This window comes from Rhamphochromis longiceps, linkage group LG4 (assembly GCF_057381845.1).
Source record: "Rhamphochromis longiceps isolate RC_006_pf linkage group LG4, R_longiceps_female_GT1.1, whole genome shotgun sequence".
Classification (NCBI taxonomy): Eukaryota; Metazoa; Chordata; class Actinopteri; order Cichliformes; family Cichlidae; genus Rhamphochromis; species Rhamphochromis longiceps.
The window spans coordinates 30,374,213-30,398,196 of NC_140560.1; the positions used below are offsets into that span (position 1 = coordinate 30,374,213).

General features: G+C 39.2%; 2 protein-coding genes across 4 annotated transcripts in view; both read left to right on the forward strand.

The window, feature by feature from the left end:
• stat5a (signal transducer and activator of transcription 5a) overlaps window positions 1-11,918 on the forward strand; it is a 51,574-nt gene extending 39,656 nt beyond the window's left edge. For all 3 annotated transcript variants that reach the window (XM_085404439.1, XM_085404440.1, XM_085404441.1), the window contains 11 exons: window positions 4,307-4,486; window positions 5,591-5,678; window positions 6,184-6,306; window positions 6,712-6,804; window positions 7,216-7,422; window positions 8,326-8,420; window positions 8,552-8,694; window positions 8,843-8,998; window positions 9,127-9,178; window positions 9,680-9,790; window positions 9,917-11,918. In XM_085404439.1, coding sequence (XP_085260565.1) covers window positions 4,307-4,486; window positions 5,591-5,678; window positions 6,184-6,306; window positions 6,712-6,804; window positions 7,216-7,422; window positions 8,326-8,420; window positions 8,552-8,694; window positions 8,843-8,998; window positions 9,127-9,178; window positions 9,680-9,790; window positions 9,917-10,040 — 1,372 coding nt within the window. In that variant the 3' untranslated portion in view covers window positions 10,041-11,918. The remainder of the gene's footprint in view (window positions 1-4,306; window positions 4,487-5,590; window positions 5,679-6,183; window positions 6,307-6,711; window positions 6,805-7,215; window positions 7,423-8,325; window positions 8,421-8,551; window positions 8,695-8,842; window positions 8,999-9,126; window positions 9,179-9,679; window positions 9,791-9,916) is intronic.
• Window positions 11,919-19,715: 7,797 nt separating this feature from the next.
• LOC146671994 (inactive phospholipase C-like protein 2) overlaps window positions 19,716-23,984 on the forward strand; it is a 74,399-nt gene continuing 70,130 nt past the window's right edge. Inside the window, exon 1 of the mRNA XM_085404438.1 lies at window positions 19,716-20,508. Within this exon, the coding sequence (XP_085260564.1) occupies window positions 20,206-20,508 (303 nt within the window). The 5' untranslated portion in view covers window positions 19,716-20,205. The remainder of the gene's footprint in view (window positions 20,509-23,984) is intronic.

A 23,984-nucleotide genomic window follows, 5' to 3' on the forward strand; every position in this document is an offset into this window, starting at 1 on the left:
GGGGGAATATGTTAGAAATATGTGGAACCACTAATGTGCGCAGCTCTTGTTCGTGTTTGTCTTGCTGTTGGTCCTTAACTCCAGCCGTGAAGAAGACAGTAGCCATTACAGAGCTCTGAAGTGTTAAAAACCATACATATGATCTCTGTCTGCTCAAGTCGGATTTTTAACCAGGCAGCATTAAACGACTACACGGCATGTTTACACTCAGGCTATGTGATATTTTTTGGACTTTATGCAATCACGTCTGCATTTGTTGAATACCCATAATTCTCCACTCTGCATACTCAAATACGAACACTGAGGGAACATCAATGAGGGGTCATAAATGGCACATTAATCTTATCTACAACTTTAATTTATTTTGTGAGTGTAGGCCAGTGTAGGCGGTGGGTGGATCTTTTTTGCACATTGAGGAATTGCCTTTTATGCACTCAGGTTACTGAGTGCAAAAAGGGCAATGAAAGGGCAGGTCTACTTGTGCAACTGGTATTGTGGTCAATGGAGTGAGAGATGTCATCTATTTGTAAAATGAAATTACTCCCACATTCAAAATTATCCATCAAATAATGTAATTCAATCCACATGCAAAAATTTTGTTAAAGTTTGGGTTTTCTTGTCTCTCTCTTACACTTATTGTGTGAGTGTTAAAGGAAACATGAGAGCTCTTTACCTTGTACTTAAGCTATAATCCTGATGCTGCCGCAGCCTGTTGTGGTAAAGAGAGCTGAGCAGAAGGCAAAGCTTTGCTGGACAGTCTGCTTTCCTTCCCTGACCTATGGCCACAAGCTATTGGTAGTGACACACATAACCTTCCTTCAAGGGGTGTTTGGGCTGCCCTTAGATATGTCAGACATGTCTTCTAGATACCCTCTTTTTGAGGTATTTTGGGCATGCCCCACTAGGAGGGGATCCCAGGGCAAACACAAAACATGCTGTAGAGAGCTGGAACATAAATGTCTCTGAAGAGGAGGAGGCGGTGGCTGAAGGGAGGGGTGTCTCAGCATCTCTGCTTAGATTAGATTACTGCAACCAGTTAAATAGTGAAAAGTGAATAGGTGGATGGACTGTTCTATGGTATCCGATAATGCGATAGTGTGGAGGTACATTAATACACATAGCACTGGTAACTGTAGACATCAATAATCCACCATCAATACCTCTTTTCTCAGGGTAGCCCTTGCACAATTTAAGCTGCATAGCTGTTACCAATATCAGATATTACAATAACCTCGATCCATAGTGCTAGAGTCTGGGTGGTAAAGGGAATTTTCCATTATGGACTTTGGCTAACTGCCCCCAATAATGACTCCCACACTCCCACATAGACAGTACACTGTACACTGTATTAAACTGCATAAACAAAAGTCAAAAAGTGGGGTTTCAGTTACTGTAACCTATGGGGATTATACCTTAAAAGTTAGATTAAATTTAGGATTTGACTTTATGTAATACAGAATAATGAGTGTGAAAGCAATGCACTGAGCATTTGCGTTTTAGATTTCATGAAATACGTACGAACCCAGAGACAAAGAATGCAACTATACAGATATGCAGAAACAAAAAGCATACAGTGTTCGAGAGCTTAAAGGGAAGGAAGTGCACAGGGAACTTGTTTTAGTCCATTAGTTTAAGCCCCAAATGCACATATGCCAGTATCTTTTAGTCATCCAGCATCTCTGAACAAGAAGTATTCTGAAGTTTGTGACAGTGTCCTCTCTCGCTTTCCTAGTAGATTCCCTGCAGGGACCCATAACCCACTAAGAAGTCATGTCATTGTCACAACGATTTTTGACTGGCCACAGACAAGTCTGAAACAAGACAGTAATGCACAGCTATCAAGCACAATATAAATGCAGATTATGTTTCCTCCTATCTTTACTCCCTAGGAGCCCCGGGAGGTTTCACACTGGCAATTGCAAAGTGCGGTCTTCTCATAACCACTTAGTTCAGCAGTATTTGTTTGCTTTCAAGCTTCCTCTGAGCCTGCAGGATTAATCATTACGCTGATTCTGCTGTTATCTCACTTCTTGGTCTCTTTAATGTTAATGTGGAAATCAGAAAACGGCTACACCGCCATACAAAAGAAGCACCAACTCTTTAAGAAGAAAGTAATTGTTAACCCTGTCGGTTAACTTGAAAGCGATTACTTACATGACCTTCAAATAGTGCGCAAGGCAGCAATAAAGGTCATTTTGAAAGGTTAATGTTCTCAAGCCTGCAGGTCATTAGAGCATAAAGAGTTTGGAGTTTTTATTAACAAAACAAAACAGTTCGCTGAACATTACCCCATCATTACCCTATCATAAAACATGCTCCATGCTTTATATGCTTAAAACTTTTTCCTTAAACAATTAATGCCGTAGAGTGCACATACATAACAGGTTCTGCTGCAGTGAGGTTACTGATCTCCTAATATTTGTTCAACTCTGCCTTTCACTAAAGTTCACTAAACTACAGCGATACCAGTCTTTCTAGCTTTAGATCATTGACTCGTTTGCATAGTTCGCATGTTCTTCGTCCCTTCTTTTCTCTGCATGCTTAAGTGTTTCTCACAGTTTCCCACAGTCTAAAGATATGCTTGTATAGGGCTGTGCGATATGACCAAAATCTCATATCCCGATATAAGAATTCTATCGTCCGATATAAACGATAATAACGATATAAATCACAAAAAAATAATATTTAACATTTTCTGTAAATTCTGTGAATCTCGGGCAGCTCGACTTGCGTGAAGTGTTTCCAGCTGCACGTCCTTTACCCGGAGTCAAGTGTTTTAACCGATGCACGAAACTATACATTTTTAGACATAAGTTGTAATGCTGTTTTCTTTGTATTTATTACACGGCGTGCTGCGGGTTGCCTGTTCTAACGTTTGAGTCTAAGGTTTATTTTTTAGCACCTGGCGGCTCTTCTTTACTTCTCATCCATAAATAATCTGCTCTTTCACGTGATTCAGTTTATTTTGAAAAGTCTCAACAGGATCTTGAGCTTTATTGTGAAAGGTTTACGTGGAACATAAACAAGCGGACACGCGAAGGTGTTCACGTCGTTGTTGCTAACGACAACGCATAAAACAGGCGCTTGTCCGTCAGTAGTGTGGTTATTTACATATAAGAGAAAGAGAGAACTTTAAGAAATTAATATAACCACTGCAGTGACCATCAGAACGATGAAAAAATATTGCCGTAAACAGTTTATTTTGCGACACCACGAAACAAACGATAGCGTAAAATGAAACGATAGATGTTTTTATATCATCATCCGATATATATCGTTATATCGAACAGCCCTATGCTTGTAGGTTAACTGGCAGCAGGTGTGGATGTGACTCTTAATGCTTACCGGTCTCTCTGTTAACCCTGTGATGGACTGGCAACCTTTCCAAGGCCTACACTACTTCCTCGCATGTGTCAAAATACGCTGTCTTGGCTATTAAAAACATATTACAAGTTCATGGTCATGCAGCTTAAGTAGGGTGCGTTTGCTTTTAAGTTGCTTCTCAGCTCAAAGTAATCATTAGGTTGTGTTATTGGGCCAATCACACAACAGACAGTAAAAGCAAAAGAATAATTTCATAAGAGACCTGTTGTTGACCTCTATTAGTGGGAACAGTTACAAATAAGGTCATTTTCACCTTGTGAAGTTTCATTTTTAGGACAGAGTTTGCAACATTCAACACCAAATACTTTTAACATGTTTTACATCATAAATCATTCATGCTGTCTTTTTTTATGCTTTAAGCCTGTTTTATCTTTTATTGAAACAGTTTCAGTGAGTAGACTATAAGCTTAGTTATAGGACAAGTGACTTTTTAGTGCACATTCTCAAAGTTGTCAGTCTTCTTTCTACAGAACGAAAGCAAAAAGCTTAAAAAATCCACAGTTGAAAATTGTGTACATAACCTGCACAACTGGAATGGAAAGTTAACTGTTTCCTAAACAATTGTTTCAGTTGAAGCTGCAAATACTCAGCAACAATTTAAGACCGAAGTAGAGCTTATAATCTGCAATAACCTGTGCAGCTGTACTAAAGTTCACTAAACAACAATGATACTGATCTATTTTGCTTTTGCTTGGAACAGATGGAATTTGACACTGACATATTTGCAAACCCCAAGATTTCCTCACGTACACTGTTGGTTGTTCATGTGACACTGATACATACTACCAGAGCTGTTATTTGACAACCCGTTAATTAAATGGACGGGTGGTTGGATGTCGCTTTAAGATGTGCATATAGTGGCAGTAGGTATCTGATGATAAAGACATATGTCACACTCTAACTGTCACTCTTCTATCCACAGCACATTCATCATTGAGAAACAACCTCCACAGGTCCTTAAAACCCAAACTAAGTTTGCCGCTACAGTGCGCCTTCTAGTGGGAGGCAAGCTGAACGTACACATGAATCCCCCACAAGTCAAAGCTACCATCATCAGTGAACAGCAAGCCAAGGCCCTCTTGAAAAATGAAAACACAAGAAAGTAAGTTTGGTGCATTGGTGCAAATGGACTAGTGCTTTTCTGCTGGTCACTCAAAGAGCTTTATACAACATGCTTCATTCACCCATTCATACAGCATATACATACATCCCCTTTTTTTTAAACGCTCAACTTTTCGCATTCCATCTTCCTTGACAGAGAGAGAGATAACACTGCAATAAGTTACCATAGCGCAATTAAGATAAGCGGTTTGGTTTTCTTCCGAGATTACGAGATCCCATGGTGAACTCTGGCCTAGTGTGTTCCGAGACCTCACCACAGAAACATGGCTGGAACTTGAACAATGTCTAAGAGGAATCTATGGTGTGGACACAGAATCCGCATTTAGCCTGTTCCACAGCCTCGTTCCACATTCCTCCTAACTAATAGAAACCTTACAAGACTGTAGGTCTGCCAGGCAGCTAGTGGGAAAGTGGCTGAGCGGCTACATCTTAGCAAAATCTACAGAGCAAATCTACATACATCTGCTGCGTCTCATCTAAACCACTTGTCGAGAGACTTCTGCCACAACGTCTCGCTCAAAAGCATGTGACTAAAGAGGGACGCCACATGAAGTGTAGTCTAGTAATGCTAAGCGTTTTGTACCGTAACTGCATTTAACAAACCAATTCAACAAACCAGCAGTGTGCGCATGTCAGTAATTTAGTATGTAGGCAGTGTCTGAGGAAGTGAGTAGTGAATGAATGTAAAACCAAAAAGCACGACATAGCTCCGCCGGTTAGTGAGGAAATCGAAGAGATAGAAAGTGAGCAAGATGGTCTTGCTAGGCAGCTTAATAGTCTCCTGAGCCCAACTTGCTCAGGTGTGGTTTCTATCCAGGTTGTCTCCACCCACTAATTTCCAGGAAGAAATAAAAACATGCAGGCTACAAGGAAAGACAACAAGAAAACAGCCCTGAACCTGCCATACTTGTGTTTAGTGTTTAGAGAAGACTAATGGTGGTAGTTAAACCTGCCAATTATGCACGCAATACCCCCCCTACACACACACACCTACCAACCACTCCCTCCATACAAAACAAAAAGCTCCTGCTGTGTAAACATGCATTTGTAGATAACATCTAACTTTATTGTCTCTGTGTTTCAGTGATAGCAGTGGTGAAATTCTTAACAATAACTGTGTGATGGAGTACCACCAGACTACGGGCACTCTGAGCGCCCACTTCAGGAACATGGTAAGTATGAGCTATTAGTGAAGATTATTATTTCCATGTAAAAAATAAAAATAAAAAAAAACCATAAAGCTGAAGTAGTATTGCCATTGTTCCTTCTATACAAAAAGTCTCTTAACATTTAATCTAAAATAATAGCGCCTTGCTATTTGCCTTCTTTTGCTGCACTATACCCGAAACAGGTAAATATGTGATTGTCTTGGGTCTATACAGGAGAGTTGCTCAGCCGCTTATATAAGGGAAGTAATTGCCAATCATTATGTCCCATATAGCATTTTTTCCCTTGGATTAAAATTGTGAACAGTAGTCCTTTGGAGGATCGGCCTGCAGCTTCAGTGAAGTTCTCTTCGTCACTAATGTTGTTAGCAACAATCTCCAGAGCCCTCCAAGGATTATTCACATATGATCCCGATAATCTGCATGCATGTACTGACTGTGTGTGACGCTTATAAGCCTAACTGCGTAGTTAATACATACCATTTGTTCTTGCACATCATTTATCATGCAGTCTTTAAAGAGGATCAAGCGATCGGACAGACGAGGAGCAGAATCTGTCACAGAAGAGAAATTCACCATTCTGTTTGAGTCCCAGTTTAGTGTTGGAAGCAATGAGCTTGTCTTTCAAGTGAAGGTAAGAGGATGTAGGCAAATTAATGAATAAAAAACACTATACTTTAAATCACACTTAAAAAAAAGAACTATATCTATCTATCTATCTATCTATCTATCGATCTATCTATCGATCTATCGATCGATAGATCGATAGATAGATAGATCGATATATCTATATATATATATATATATATATATATATATATATATATATATATATATATATATATATATGCATGTGTGTGCGTGCATGCACATGCTGCAAGTAAGAATCTGGCTCGAGTACTCCCACTTGTTCCTTCTGTCTTTTTCCCTGTTGTTTTTATCATGTTTAAAAAAAAATGTATGAAATGCAAGAAATGTTTTATTGTGCTGTAAGTGCATTATTTACTTTTGCAATTTCCTCCTTTCTTTCTCTGAACAGACATTATCACTTCCTGTAGTGGTGATTGTTCATGGTAGCCAAGACAATAATGCCACTGCAACTGTATTGTGGGACAACGCTTTTGCAGAGCCGGTACGTAAATGTTTCAGAGATATTGCATGCAATGCAAACCTTCCTGGAACAAGCATTAAATAATTATTCAGCTTAGTGATATTTTTGTATCCTAATGCAGAAGTACTGCGTTAACTGGGAAAGGCCTTGAATCAAATATTTCTGAAGTGTGCACATGTTTAAATAGTTTAGCTCTTACAAAATAATTGATAGTTCTTTAGATGTAATGTAACACGTGCAGCCCGGAACTGAAACACAAATGCATGTTTAAATCTGTTTTAAATTTAGGTTTTTAATGCAATTATTAAATATTAAATTTTTTTTTCTTTAAAAAAAAAATGTTTATGCAAAGGCATAACGTGTGTGTCACTTATGTTTTGTGTCTGTGTGATGTGAGTGAAAATTCTTTGCCGTTTTCTTCGTGTGTTGCAGGGCCGGGTGCCTTTCCTCGTGCCAGATAAGGTGCTTTGGCCTCAGCTGTGTGAGGTCATCAACATGAAGTACAAGGCAGAGGTGCAAAGTAATCGAGGTCTGTCGGAGGAGAACTTGGTATTTCTGGCTCAAAAAGCCTTCAGCAGCTCCAGCAACAACCCTGATGACTACCGGAGCATGACTATGACCTGGTCACAGTTTAACAGGGTTAGAAACGGCCTCTTTCTTACTCATGATCCTGTTCGTCTCTATACATGCACACAGCTTTTATGAAGAGTATTCCATATATCTGTTTTAGCTTGAAAGTATAGATTTCTGTCGTGCTGCACTTCATGCATTTTTAAAACGCCTGCAGGCAAAGTTCAGTTAGTCATTTGAACCACATACTTGTTCTTCATGAAAGGATTTACTATTGCGCTGTTATTCATACATAGAAATATTTCTTGCTCCATTTGCAGCAGTTCAAGGGGTTTAATAAATTTATCTCTGATATAACTGAACCTCTGAAAATGAGCGACTATATATCAAAATTGCTGTACTTCCTAATTAGTTAATGCAATATGTTTTGTTAAACTCCTTTAATTCAACATGAAAGACTTCAGTCAAATCTTGATTGTTTTATCTAAAACCTACTGTGCTGGTGCACAGTGGTAATATGACAAAAATTGTGTCATTGTCCAAATACTTACCCACCTAAGTGTAGGTCGGTTTAATGGGCTTGTTTATCCGCACAGGAAAAAAAAATGCTGAAAGCCTCATTTTCTGCTTCTAAGTAGCTTGTGATTCAGAAAATGCACTCAGATTCACCACAGGCCACGGGTCTTATTAGATTACAGGAACATTAAGTTTTAATCACTCCAGAGATGTAAGTATAGGTTATAGAAATATGCAGAACTTTACCCAGAGACGTGTACAGCTGCACAAATTTTAAAATCATAAAGAGAACTGTGATTACTGTCAGCGGTTGAGGAGATTTTCATTATTATAGACTGAATTGGGTCATCTAAAAACATTTTAACAGTTGTCAGTTCAGTCTGGGGTTTTTTTTTTGTTTGTTTGTTTTTCATGTGTTTTTAAAAAAAAATTTCCCCAAACTATGCCCCTTTACAGGAAAGCTTGCCAGGGAGGAACTTCACATTTTGGCAGTGGTTTGATGGTGTGATGGAACTCACAAAAAAGCATCTGAAACCACACTGGAATGATGGGTAAGGAAACTGCTGAGGGTTTTTGTTCAGTTTCAAAAGATTCAAAATGAGGAGGGACAAGAACGAGGCACAATTTTTATTTTATTTTTTTAATTTTTTTTTTATTAATGTCTCTCTTCCTCTATTTTTAGAGCCATCCTGGGCTTTGTGAACAAGCAGCAAGCTCAGGATATGCTCATGTCTAAACCCAACGGTACCTTCCTCCTGCGCTTTAGTGATTCTGAAATTGGAGGAATTACAATTGCCTGGGTGGCAGAAAATCCTAACAAAGCAGGTAAAGCATGCAAAACACAAAATTTCTCCATTTTTGTTTTTTAAACCACACCGTTCATCAGACGGGCCTCTTTCTAACAAGCACAGAAGCCACAGAGAAATAAAGGAATCCCATTCAGTTTTTCTTTTGTTGCTGTTTTTTTTCGCAGGTGAAAGAATGGTTTGGAACCTTATGCCCTACACAACCAAAGACTTTACCATTCGCTCTCTGGCTGACCGCATTAGTGATCTCAACCACCTTCTATTCCTCTACCCTGACAGACCCAAGGATGAGGTTTTCTCCAAATACTACACTCCGCCTCTCTGTAAGCGTCCTTCTGAGCACACTGTTACTTTCAAATTTGAATCTCACAGCTGCGAAGCCTTCATTACTGAATGATGATCACATCGAGCCATTACTTATTCTGTCTGCCTGTGCTTGTCTGTTTCAAAGCTAAAGCAGTTGACGGTTACGTGAAACCACAGATCAAACAAGTTGTGCCTGAGTAAGTGTCCGGCTTCCTGTTCTCTCTTTTTCTCGTGTCCTTCCATCACCGTTTCCTCTCCATTCTTTTCTCGTTGTCATCCACCCAGCATTTTATTCTGTAAAGCACAATTTAGAGTTAATCACAAAATACTGGGCCATGAATTCAGATCAGCTATTAGCTAGCTGTTACAGTTGGAGGAGGCCAATTAAGCGCGGCCTGGGTTCCTGCGCGAGCTCGTCTTCCGCTGATCATAAGAGTTAGGCTTGTTAGTTAGCAAGGCACGCTCCCTGCCTTTCTCCACAGTTGGTTCACCTGCAGATATAGAAAACGGCCATAATGATACAAGAAGGCCTGAAAATCATGCTGAGGATCGTTGCTTAGGCAACTACTGAACACAGGCTCATGGGGGGTTGTTGTTTTCTTTTCTTCTTTTTTTTCCTTGTGTCTATGTGTAGATACATTCAGAGATGTATATGTACTTTGTTCATTACCAAAATGTGGTGTTTTGGTTGTTTTCAGGTTTGCCACAGCCAATCCAGACCCAGCAAGTGGGAATCCAACTTACATGGATCAAGGTGCCTCTCCAGCACCTGTCAGTCACCCTCACGCCTATGGCATATATCCAGCTATGTGAGTTTACAACATTTTTCCGTGTCCCAATTTTGTGCATGCAAGGAGTTTCTTGTATCTCCTGCTGTTTGATTGCCGTTATGCCGAAAGCTTGTGTGAGTGGCCTCTATCTATTTCCTGTGGCAGGGCTGACTCTATGTTGGATGCAGATGGAGACTTTGACCTAGATGACACCATGGACGTAGCGAGGCATGTAGAAGAGCTTCTCCGGCGGCCTGTAGAGAGCCAGTGGAGTGGCCAGCAGTCGTGACCTTTGACCGTTTAACTCGCAACAAAACCAAATGAGCCCTGCCCAGCAACTTGCCCTACTCACATCGACATGGTTTAATTCCATTGGTCTCTCTCATTTTTTTTCAGATTGCTATAATGTGAAATGTTCATAATGGTTGCGATTTTTTTTTTTTTTTTTTTTTTTTGCTTTCCAGCATGAAAACATGCATGCCAGTGACTTCATATTGTTTTTATTTGTGTAATCAGTGTTTGTAAAAGAAAGTATAATGCAAAACCTCTAATGTTACAATGTTATGAAAAAGAAGTAATGGTCACTCACATAGTGCATGCATTTTCAATTGATTTTAAACTGATTTTTTTTTTTAAATATGCTACTGTATGAAGTTATTTTAGAAGTTGAATGTTTTTATTTTATATTTTCTTCTTTGTAAATGGGTTATTAGTATTTTATTAGTGACATTGAACTTGCCCTTTGACAAAAAAAAGAAAGAAAAAAGAGAAACTTTGATGAAAAGTTTTGATTTTGCTCCCAACAACATAATCCGAGTCACTGCTCTGGAGAGTTTTTTTTTCAAACCCATATACACTAACCTAAAGGCAGAGTGACTCTTTGCTCACTGACAGCACACACGCTTCAAAGATACACATGCACAAATTTAAGGTGTATTTGTTTCTGATTTGTTCACCAGCTGAAAGGAGGGGAGAATTATGTACCTCCCTTGCTCTCACAGGGCTACTTTTTCTTCTGTTTGTACCTGAAATGCAAATCTGAGCATCTACCCAGTGCTGCCTGCTTGTCCTCTCAGGTCCCTCTGTGCCCCTCATCAGTGCTACCTCGCATTATTCCACTGACAGTCTCTGTTAATGATTCTCTTGTTGTTTTCTGCACCACATTCTCACCAGTAGGTACGGTCAGAAGTTTTTCTTCTTTTAATCTGCATTATTTTTTGTGAAGACGATCCCTTGCTGCACAGGCTAACTCTGTTGGCTGTTTTTATGCTTGAAACTGCTCACCTGGAAAACACCGGAATCATGAAGTGTCACGTCTGATTGTTAATGCCTGAATATTTGAGGCTGTTCTGCTCCCTTGTGACTTTTCTGCCTTTCAGTGCATATATATATATATATATATATAATTTTTTTTCTTTGCATCTATGAACGAGTGCAGACTTCGAATGCTTGCACATACTCACAAGCTGCTGGGTCATGTTTAGGATTCTAGGATGTTGAACTGTGTCAGTCTGTTTCTTTACCTGACTTTTGATTTCCCCCACCCGTCCACACACACATAAAAAATAATTGTCTTGCATCTCAGGAATGAATCACTTTGCTTAACTGATGTATAAGCCAAAAAGAAGAGATCTATGTATACGAAATATATGAATTTATTTTCTCTATCTTAATTGTATTTTATTATTATTATTATTATTGTTGTTTCACTGGCACTCCCAAATTGAATGTAACCTTTTGCATGACCGTACAATACTCTCTCCGTCAGATAAGAAGTCCCCCGTTGACCATAAGTAGCAACTGAAAAAGGATGCACGGCAACTGGAAATTAAAGGTGTAGTTCTGTGTTTGTCCAGTAAACACAACAGTATTTGAAATATTTCTTTTCCTTTTTTTAAAAAAAACAAAACTTTTTCTTTTGCCTCACTTTCTTTCCTGTTTTAGAAATCTCAAGCTACATGGACAGTCTTGTGCTATGTCTCTCATTATCATCACTTCTGAGCTTTGTTTCACTGTAGTCTGTGTATTTTTTAACGATATAGATGGCGCTGTGTGCTGTTTTATGTACGTACCCTGTTTGTGGTTTGGGTTTATGACTTGGAAGTTTTCCAAGCGAAAAAGCTGTTGGGTTGAAAAGAAGGAAATAAAGTTTTATAAATAATTTGAATTCAATCTGTAGGAATACTTTGAATTTTAAATGTCTTGTGCTAAATATGTTTTGTATGTGCAAATATACAGAGTAAAACAAGTAATATGTAATAATATGCAGTACAACATGATATCAAAGTGATGGACTAATCGATATTCGATGAGGCCTTCCATATGGAGAAAACAAATCAAAGTAATTTATGCCAGATTAAGAATGTGAGCTGAAGTCATCGCCAAAGAATCTTGATTCTTGACATTGAATTAAACGACTAAAAAACTGTACTTTAAAAGTACATGCCTAGCTATTTGCATGAATATATTGACTATTGCACGAAGCATACCACTGTGATTTAAAGTTTTACACGTTTCTCCGCCAGGCAGTTGTTTCCTACCATAAATTATAATTCACCCACACTGCCTGTGAAGCTTTTGAATGATGTTAAGCTGTTTTCCAACGGTGTTAACAGGCTTGCAAACTGGAGCATGGAGAATTCAAAATGCTTTTCATATTGCACAATGAAAAAATACGTGGCATTGGGCCAACGATAAATACAATTAAAAACATGAGATTCACATTCAGTTATTTTGAATGATCAACTCTAAATAGTATAGAAACGGAAAGCTTATTGGAAAAATAATAGACCATTTGTCAAAAGTCAGATCACCCCTGATCTGGGGCAGGCCTAGAATGTCCCATCCCCAGTGCCACCATAGTTTTGCATATGACAATACTGGTTATTAAAATAAGCTAGAATTAATACTTTGAGCCTAGCTGCAATTAACGTTGACTTATAGATACTAAAACTGAATATGTTGCATAATATAATTTGCATAGCAACCAAAATTGCTTTATTTTCTTGCTTTTAGCAGCAACTGACACCTCTAATTGTCCCTGAGCACAATTTGAATCAATAACATTTGAGATTTCAACACAGGTGGTTGATTGTTACACTGGAAATGCTATGAAGGTGAGTCTTACGTAACCCAGTAAATCATGAAAAATGAGGTTTAAATTTCTGTTGGAAAAATACACCCGTTTCTTCATGAAAGTGCAGATTTCTGACATTTGGTGTAACAATTTGATTATTACTAAAGACTTTTTACTGATCCATCTCACGTGTAGCTTTCTGGATTTCACACTTATTTAGCTACATGCTTATTTATTATATAGGCTATACAGTACATAAAATCAAATTTGGCATTTTTATGTAACTGAAATATTATTTGGGCCAAAGCCAGTAAGAAAGTTATAGACTATGTCTATATGAATGATGTGCATACTTGCTGCATTTGTATTTAAACCGTATTTGATACATATTACAGAATGTAACACCAATGTGTAAAGAAATGGCTTTGAGTTGGCCACCCCATCTCATTTCCATGCCACCCTAAGAAAATATCTCTAGATCCACCCTGGTGTCTTCCTCTATTTGAAAGGAAATTATTTCACATGCTGGGAATCTATATATCAGCTCGTTTCTGCCATCTGGTGGAGGCAGGAAACGTGGCTTTGTGTGGTTTTTTGCTAAATTGTCACTTATCTGGTTTGTGTCATGCCTAGATAAGAGATACATTATTTTCCATGGAATTCAGTAAAACTTAACCACATTCTGCCCATTTTTTTTCTATTGCTTTTTATTTAAACAAATAAACAAACAAACTATTATTATAGCGCAAAGGCTTGATTTTGCATATGAAGACTCAACAGACTCAAGTAGAAGTTTTCCTGTAGAAATTGGGCCTAAAATAATTTACAGTACAGAAGGGACTATAGAACAACTGCAGGTAGGTCCATAAGTTTAATGTACAGGGCTTTACTTTCTGATTAGTTTTCCAAATCCTGCAAAACCGACAGATATTGATAGAAATTGGATATTATTTGAAGTCACAACCCAGTGAAGCATGCTTAGTTACTGTAGACAAAACTGAACGTTGACTGGAGGCGTCTGCAGCAAAGGCCCGGCAGAACATGTTAAAGAAGACACGGCATTTGATGATAACCATTGATCGTGGTCTTCAGGCAGTCATTAATTGTAAAGGATTTTTTATCAAATATTGAAAAAAACAATCCTTATTTAAAAACTATATTTTACCCAATTAGTACTGAACCTCGTAGTTAAGGGAATTAGGCATTATAATGGCTGCATAATGCAATATTGTTTGATTTCAAATTCACTGTAGCGGTGTACAGAAGAAGAATTCCCCCCAAAATGATACAATTAAATAAATTAATAAATACTGAAGATAGAGAAAGTGAGATATATGAAATTATGCTTTTATAATTAGGCTACAGTAATTATGCTGTGTCCATTTGCAATGAAAGTAATAAAATATATATGATATGTCAGTTTTGAGGGCGCAGACTGTTTTGTAGGTCAACCGAAAAATAATATACTTTTAAGGTGTGGTTATCTCCTGATGCTTCGATGTGTGCTCAGTCATCCAGGTGAGGAAATCCCAAAAAGTTGATTCTGCTCTGCTCATGAAAGGATGATAGTTTATTTTCCATCTATAGTTGTGTAACTATACACATAGGTATAAGTTAGCACACTTTCTGAGTTAAGGACATAATAAATATATATATATATATATATATATATATATATATATATATATATATATATATATATATATATATATATATATATATATATATATATATATATATATCTTGACCTTGTAAATTGTCACTGTGTCTCCTTTCTGTGATGTCCTAAGTGAGCCTAACATGAGGATGACAAATTTCATGACACATATAATAAAAAGCATGAATTCATGATTTTAACAGCAAATCATTTGAGGACAGTCAGCTAAAATTAAACAAAACTAGAAACTTTTCAAAGAAGCAGCTGTTAGCCATATTCTGTACTTTAATATCTCTATCTTTATTCTAACTTTTATGAACCAAAATAAAGAGCCACCACTAGATGTCAGCAGAGTCCACAGGATCAGAAAACGGCCAGTGCTTGTTGCTAAATTTCAATTGAAAAAGTGTAGATTATTAACAAAGCTTATTCATGCAGACTGATATCTTTTCACTGGAAAGGTGTACGTGTTGATGGCTGGGGTCTTATTCATAGCACTGAGCTGGCTTCTTTTCACATACAAATATGGTCATAGTGCAAAAGATCTTTTTGCATCTAAATAATGGCTCCCATTGGCCTGTGGGATATTCAGGTATTTTTAGGTGTCCTGTATATTTGGTAACCTATCTTCTGGTAATCCCGCCCCTTCCATCCCTGTCACCTTCACTTCTTTGCTACTGTTAGCATGCCCTTTTCCTGTCTGAATACCATTTCTGAAGATCCTGGTACACTGATGTCTGATTCACTCCTGGCATGCATGCTGTTGATGTATATAGGATGTTCTCTTCAGAACCTGTATCCATATCCACATTTTCAATAATCTGTCTTAAGAGGTTCTTGTCTTGTGCCTATGATGGATAAAAAGTACAGCTTTTTCTTTTGAAGCACATAGCAGAATTGCCAAAAGAAAAAAAATACTGCATGGGTTGATTTCACCTGATAAGGTAAAAGACTTTCTTGTCCATTGTTGCTTCTATTCACATTATCAGGCAGCGTAATCATTATGCTGTGTACAAAGAGTATTTCAATTATTTACTGTCTAAGATTAAATCATAAAAAATTGTCCTCAAAATGGGGCCAAGATTAGGCCACTGTCAGTGGGTTACATTGAGCTCAGTTTCCCCCATTATTCAGAGGAGTCATTATCTAATGATCTTCTGATTTAATACTTTGTGAACAAAGCTGGTCATCAAATTGCTACATCACTACAATGCACATAATGATATGGGTATCTGCAACGTTTTGACAAGCACTACAAATAGACATATAGTAAAGGCTAGTGAACTGAAGATGAGAAACACATCTGATAATAGATCACCGCAGAGCAAGAAACTCTTCTTCATGAGCAATGAAGTCAGTTCTTCAGATTGTGAAAGTGAAGTTGATGATGCATCGGAAGCTCAGGCGTCAAAGACGACTTTAAGGTTGACTTTATTCTAGCCAAAAGATGTGTATCATTCACTTCAGCTCGCACACTGATGCAACTGATAGCTGATCAGGCATCAACAGCGCTGCCTTCGTAGCAGATCAAAAGATGTTGTTGTAGAGAAGTAATCTTAACCAAGAAATGTTTAGAGCTGAGATACAAGAAGCAGCAAGCTGTACATCCATGCTGCCTCGGGTGAGCAAGTGCAACATTAGTCAAAAAGTTGAACTAGTTGACAGTCCACATTTTCCATTTTTAGCATTTTATGTAAACTTCTGCACACATGGTACTCTTTCTATAATTGTTGTAGTCATGAATTAGCAATCATTGTAGTCTGTGCAAGTTATCTATACAGTAAGATGTAAGCTGGCTGTTTACCTCTGGAGAAAGAATCTTCACTTTGCAGAACAGTGTGTGAAAATATGCAAGAAACATCTACATACATGGCAAAAATAACACAAATGGTCCTCTGCCTAACTTGCCCCAGTCTCTCCTCGCCCTGTCGTGGGAACTACCACAAACATGTTTTAAATATGCTGCCAGCTGTTTATTTTTCCATCTGTCAGTTTGATGAGTTTGTCAACACAACAGCGTCACTTTAAGATTGTGTAGTGTGTAGTTGACATGAAGCTTGGTCATTGGCATTTCAGCTGGCTAGTTATCTGACTTATCTCTCTTTTGACTTTGTCCTTAAAAAAATCAATTGGAAGTGCACAATTAGTGTGTAGAAAAAAAAAAAGAAAAAAAAAAAGCACAGTTCTAAAAAGCGTTTCTAATGTTCATTCTTTTATTTGTGGTTTCGATTCCTGATTAACCAATTATCACATGTGCTAGCACAGGAAGTGGTGACAAAGATCAGGAAGACACACCCTCCACTCCCCATCTGTGAACATCGTGAACTTCCTCTATAGACAGTCATCGCTGATATTTAGAGTTCTCATTTCTCACCATATACTAATATATGCCTTGCTCTTGTGGTTTCATTTAAATCTCTGAGAAGGCGACTCCTCCCGGCACTCAGGGAGGAGAGAGCCGTTAGATGCTTGCAGGTACGGCAACGGCGATTTCATTGGCCTGAACCTGGCAGCTACTGCAACAGCAGGGAGCAGCGCCTTACTGTATACAGCTATGGCTGACATCCTGCCACAGGAAACTATAACAAACCTCAATAGAAAACAACAAGGTGTTATTTTAGAGCATCACTGCCATTTCAATGTTTAAAACTGCTGATGCAGCCTGCTCTGTATTTCTCTTTCTTGCTCACAGTTATTTTAGCTCATTTTACTCTCAGTCAAACAAAATAATGTTTATTTAGTTCCCGTGATTCTGATGTGGTAATTCATTGGGCCTTGATGCCCATAGTGAGTAAAGAAGTATATCACAGCTCAATCTAACATACAGTTAATGTGGGTGTATAATGCCCCTTTAAAAAGACTGACTGCGGTCACATCTTGGAAATTCTTTTGAACTATCGCTTGAGTTTGGAGACCGGTCGTCTGAGGCCTTTTCACATTAAAGTGAGACAGCCGGGGTGGGTGGGGAAGCTTTTAAAAGCAGGATTTTTGCTAAATAATTTCTGAGAATGCATAATACATGACCCTCAGAGATCGCGAAGGGAAAGGAGAGAGAGCAACGAGCGAATAAGGGGAAGAAAGGGGTAGAAGCCTCTAGCCTCCTCTTTAAAAAAGTCACTGCCTATTTATATCAGCAGTCGTTTCATTCTCTCATCCCCTTGCCACATCCTACCTGTCCTTGAGAAGAAGCTGTAGGGTGGTGCGTTGTGGTCTCAGGCCGAGTAGAAACACAGGCATCCTGAATGAAAACTTTAATTTCTACAGACCTTCATACCCTTTGAACACATCTGATGATTGTATACTGTTCACAATAATCTTGTGTGTGTCTCCCGTGGGTGTTGTGATTTAGCAGAAATAATTTCTCCACAGTATGCAGCATTCATGTAAAAGATAACCACCCAAATATAGAACCAAATCTGCTCGCGATATAGAGATGCTTTTGCACTGATAAGTCTGGCCACATTTCACAAATCTGAGCATAAGTCATGCTCTCTGCTGCACACGTCTCTTCATATACAGATTGGACATGATTTGATTTGCCTTCTTAGTGGGTTATAAAGGAGGCTGCTTTTCCCAGCTCAAGGGCTATAGCTCAAGTGATGATGTGAGTTGGTCTGACACTGAATGTCACACCCCTCATTGTTGTAGGTTTTCTCATCTGACCTCAGAAATGTCAGCAGATGCTCAGTTTGTGGTATGTATGTGGCTGTGTGACAAGAGTATTTTCAGTTTACTTTGTGAATATTAAGTATATTGTAAATGAGCACTGAATACTCAGTGTCCTCTGTTGTTCCTGCTGATTATCCCTAAATTAGTGCATAAGTAGGAAAGGGAGAGTTGGGAAGGTCATCCTTGCATGCTAGATGAAGAGTGATAATATGACATTAAAAAAGAGCAAGAGTTCTGGCATTAGCTTTAACTGCAAACCATGAAATAATTAAACAGTGTACATATGCACATCATAAGCATACTAATTTAAACTACAATAAGTACATAAATGTGGAAATGTACTTTATTGCCCTGAATATCCAAAAACCACCCAGGAAATTATAGGACGCTGTGTTTCTGAGGCTAGATCTGGTCATTATCATACAGTTTCTGCTGCAGGACTGACCTGTATGCTCCAGTCTGCACCACCTCAGGAAATTAACAGATGATGAAATTTTGGCACCATATAATGCCAAGGGATAAGTTACACAGTATTTAAGATGTTGAGCCACAGCATCCTGCCTGCACAGCTTCAGTGTGTGCCTGGGGTATTGATTTTATAAGTCTCCGGATCCCTGCTGCATGCTGCTGATTGAACATTATTCTTCTAAAAGATATTCCCCTTATTTGGTGTTTTGATTATTATGGTGGAACTTGCGATTTATACAATCTCTATATTCAACCCAACCATTCAGTATCTCTGTGTGTCATCTGAATGAGTGCATTCACATCAGGACAGAAATGTTTCATCATAGGGTTAAAAAGATCACCCAGAAGAACTGGTATTCATCAGCGGTGACCCTACCCTCTGTGGGAACCAGTGGACCAAATCATGTAAGTGAAATCCCCCAGTACAGTGTGGGCTCAAGGGCCCAGGTATAAATTTTTTATAAAACACCCACTCCTTTCTCACTAGATTCGTTTGTTTTAAAGTTTTGACCACGTTTGATGTTGTTTAAATGAATTTTTATTTATTTTTGACCTCAAAAGTTGGTGTATTTTCTTTTTTCTATTGGATTTTGCAATAAACCATATGGGTACTGATAAAGAAATTCATAAAGTGTATCTTCACTAAAATGAGCTAGAGTAAATCGCTGTATTTTAAATAGTAGTTTTAAGATTTTTTAAGATTTTTTTTTTTTACATTTTTATGTATTATTTTTTTTACATTTTTATGTATTATTTCCATGTTTCATTTTATTCCATGTTCCATGTTTCTGGATTCTTTAATAGGCTTCCTGGAGCGTCCTCTGGTGGAGACTGCAGCCTGCTTGGCAGAGAGAGTTTGTGAGTTAGTTACGAGCGCTTATTTTGACAAAAATGTCTGCTGAGACATTAAAACTGTAGAAATGTTAAAATGCTCATCCCAAATTCCAAAACACTCACACAAACGTGGTGAGCTTGCTTCAAAGCTTAGTGACTCTGCGCGTGCACGTCAAGGAATCGAGCCGTGATTGCGCACGCGACACTGATGGAGTGGTGCACGTACTTGTCCGTGTGCGCACGCGTTTATGCGAGTGCGCTCTCACGTTCTTGAATTTGTCCCGCGGATGCCTGAGAGGGGAAGATCTCCTCCAGTTTGCAAGCACTGCAAAAGTGTTGCTGGCACGAGGCGATGCGCGCAGAGTCTAGAGAAGCGGACGTGGTGAGAGAAACAGATTTTTTTCAGGGCAAGGAGACGAAACTGCAAGCGATAAACAGGAGCGACATCCTCAAACCCCGATCTTAAGTCTGTATTTCCATTTTTTTTATGAGCACGCGCTTCCAGAAAGCGAAGCGGGAGACGTCGCGCGTGTGGGGTGCACCGTCTGCTTGTTATTTCACCAGGACAGTTCAGTCTGACCGGCCTGGCTCTCGAGTACCAACGCTGCCGTGCGCTCCGATGATGGACCAGCCTCGGTAATTCGGTGAAGGAGACGAGCCGCCCGGATGACAGCAAGTCCACCGTGGTTTGAGAAAATGGGTTGTTTTTACATTGTGGCGGGGAGGGCTCTGCTGTAACACCGGCGGATCATGGCAGGGGTACACGCTTCAGATGGGGTGTCGGGACATTTATTGGATCCTGCCATCAGCGCCCCGCCAGCTCAGGGCGCGACCAACGCTGCGGGGATCACCGGCGATGCGGCCACTCTACCTCCGACCGGTACCCGGACGTACTTGGAGGTGTCGGCCGCCGCTCAGGGGTACGGGGCGGAGGGAGTTTACACCAATGGACGGTACAGGGACCACGGCAGTCCAAGGATCGGGAGTGGCAGCCGTGATAATTCAGCGGAGAGAAGTCAGGGAGCTGGAAACACACCTTGCGGCATCATGAAGGTTGGCGATCACTTATTCTCATTGTCACCGATCCTCAAGGTGACACAAGGAGAATTTGCAAAGTGGCGGTGCTACAGCTGTAAAGCAAGGCAGGCAGTAAAAATGTGTGTGCGGACTTCCAGAGTTTCCGTAAATGCCCCATAAAAAATGAGAATTAAGCAGCTTTCAGTTTTGCAGCGCCCCGTAGAACTTTGGCATAATGTCAAAATTCATAGCCTTATGGGAATAAAGCCGAAAAGTTCGTTAAGGTTTCCATAGAACATCTTTATTTTGTTTTTCATGTGTGGATTTTCCTGCTTAGTGTCAAACCAGTCGAGACACTTTCAGTCACTTTGAAAACCTGATATTAGGTTACCGTAAAGGTCCATATTATAATAATATTAGTTATCCTTAGGTTGTATCTAAATTGGAATTTGTTACAGGGGTAAGAAATGTGGAAGTGAAAGTAAGTCGGACTGATGGTGTGTAGAATTTGGTGTCCTTTGAAACTTTTTTCCCACAATATAAATTTAGATCGTTGGCCGGGGCATGCGCATTTCTTCTTATAGCTCCTTCAGTAATGGATAGTGTCATTCTAATGTTTTTAATGGCGCGCAACCCTAATTAGTGCTCCCATTACTAGAGGTTAATTAACTTGTCTTCCACAAACCTGCACTGTCAAAGTGGCAAGTTTCCTCATGTTATATATAATGTGACTCTACATGCTTTTAGTAGGCTACTGCATAATATCTGCCTTGTTGCAGTCTGTTACAGATCACCATGGGGTCTCTGGTGGATATAGAAGTATTATGGAGGTGGGACACACTGGAGAGTTGCAGTCTGTCATATCAGACTCAGCTTGCATAGCAACTGACAGCATGCAGGCAGGTTATTTGTTACCCCCCATTATTGGATTTCCCCTGAATGTGAACAGACACAAAGTACTCTCATTCAGACCTTCAAACAAACACATAGGCACACACATCTATGAACTTTCAGATGTAAAATCCACTGCAAATTCCATTTATAGTGCCAGTAAAATAGCTATAAAGGAGCCAGTCTGCAGTTTACATTCCTTAAAAAACATACATATTTGTCACAAACAAAATATGATCTCAAACCTCAGGTTGTGTGTTTTATTCATAACAAACTTTCAAGGCTGATGGCTGATTGGAATCAACAAAAAAAGAAAAAAAAATACAGTAGATATTTGAATATCCTGAATTATCTGTGGAAAACGCTTATCATCAGAGTGTTACTTAGTTACAAGTGATACCTATGTGATGCAGTATGGTCTCTTCTGAGAGGTGCACTGATGTGTCTGAGGCGCTTTTTCCTGTTGGATGTCTGTGTGCGCTTGACTGCATCATGCATGTCCTTGGTGAAATAGAGTAGAAGGTACATAAGATAGAATTTTGGAGCGAAAAGAAGGCCAGACTGATAAAAACACAAGGAAACTACAAACTGGGCATAGTTTGAATTCCCTTTTTTATGTTACACGTTACGTGGTACAGTGTTAAGTTTAGAAAAGTCCTCTGCTCTATAAGCTTACTATGATACATCAAATATTGTTACAGTTGCTTGTCTTGACATGTAGAAGAACGTGTAGATATTCGTCGACAGACATTCATATCTTGAAATGTTACTTTCTAATCTTCATCGTGCATCCAAGTAGGGTTTAATTTCTCTGGTCGGTGCTAGAACGATGCACTCCACTAATAAGATAACGATAAAGTATACACTGGTCAAGTGGGGCATGGCGGGAAAATAGATCAACCATTCTATGCAGTTGGTTTCTGTGTAGCTTCAGCGCACATGACTGCTTTTCAGCAGTTTACTGCATGTCTGTTTAAGCCAAGATCTAAAAGGTGAAGGAGTTGTGGGTGCATGGGAATCAGGAAGCTATTCCAACATTGCATTGGAACATTAACTTGGCCCTCGGTATGCAAATCTTGGAAGGAAGGAGTTTGCATGTTTGTCCTCTTCTAAATTCCTCAGCGGGGTGACATTTTCGTGGTGGAGAGACTGCAAAGTGGCTGGGGAGGTGGGTAGGTGGGGGGTGTTTGGTGATGCAGCCTTGTTATGTAATGCTGGATTGTGGACAGCTGCAAGGCCGGCTCCAGCCTGGCTGCAGGGTGGAGGGAACTGACAACTAGCGCAGCTAGTGAAGCAGCAACCAGTGTTTTACGAAGCATGTAAGGCGGATAGTCTTGCAAGTCAACATAATATACAGTACATTTAGCATATTGTTCCATTCATCTTTATGCATTCTAGATGGGGTTTTTTCAGGCGAGTACAGGCAAGGTAAAGCATTTTGACCTGCAAAGTCAGGTTCTAATTTATTAGGAAAGCACAGACATAAATGATATAAACCCACTTCAACAGAAAATAAAAATCGATACGGGTCACACTGTTATCAGTTGTACATGCATAAGAACATCTCACCCTTTCACCTCTTTTCTCTTTTGCCACGAGAGGCAGGACATCACTTCAACTTTTCATTGATCTCATGTAATAGATTTGAGTCAAAATGACTCAGTGTACCCCTCCCCACCTCCAGAATGCAATAGAATACTTTAAAAGAGCCTGACCTTGCGAGGGGATTAATCCACTGAGTAAAGTAAATGTCCTGGATGAAGATAGGGGCAGGTAAATGCTATGTTCAAATAATCTGAGATAAGACATCAAGTAATTTACAAATTTGCATGCAGCTCATGCAATTTAAAGATAGATGTTGAGAATGTTTTTTTCTTTTATCTGAAGGACAAAATATTCTCTGGGTTAAAACCAAGAAAGACAAGATTTTTGGCACTCTTGCCTCTGTTAGAGAAAAGCGTTCTGCCAAATAATGCCAAATAATCCTCAGCGCTGAAATGTTCCTTTCAATCTCAAGGTCATAGCCCTCCACTTATTTATCATATAAATAGAAAGAGCAGTTTATTACTGCGTTTGACTACCCCTGGTCTCGATAACAAATTCAGGGCATCCTTCCCTTGTCTCAGCCAGATGACCTGTGTGGTATCAGTGTTAAAGCTGACCAGGCAGATATCAGTGGATTTCATAACGCTCCAAGGTTGATGAGGGAGCAGTCCTAGTTCATGCCACAGGGGTTTTGTATGATTAATTAGGAATGGTCACCATGACATGAACTGTTATTTTAATTTGAATCTCCTTATTTGAATTATTTCTGGAGGATTCTTGCAGTTTGATTATATTTTTCAGTATACCGACTTCACACATGCTTTCTTACTTTTTACGAGAACAGAATAACAGAATTCTTCGAAGACAGACCTTCTGGTTTGTATTATTCCAGTAAAATTTAAAACATGTCGAACACCTGGATAGAAACATAGCTGTAGGGGATATTTTGCGTATGAGGACAGTGTCTTAAATCTCTGCCTCTGAGTCTGGCTATTGTTTCACTAATGTGAGCTTTGTCTGATCCTTTCCAGGGCTGAGGACAACTCAGTACAAGCCTGAACTAATAACACTGATTA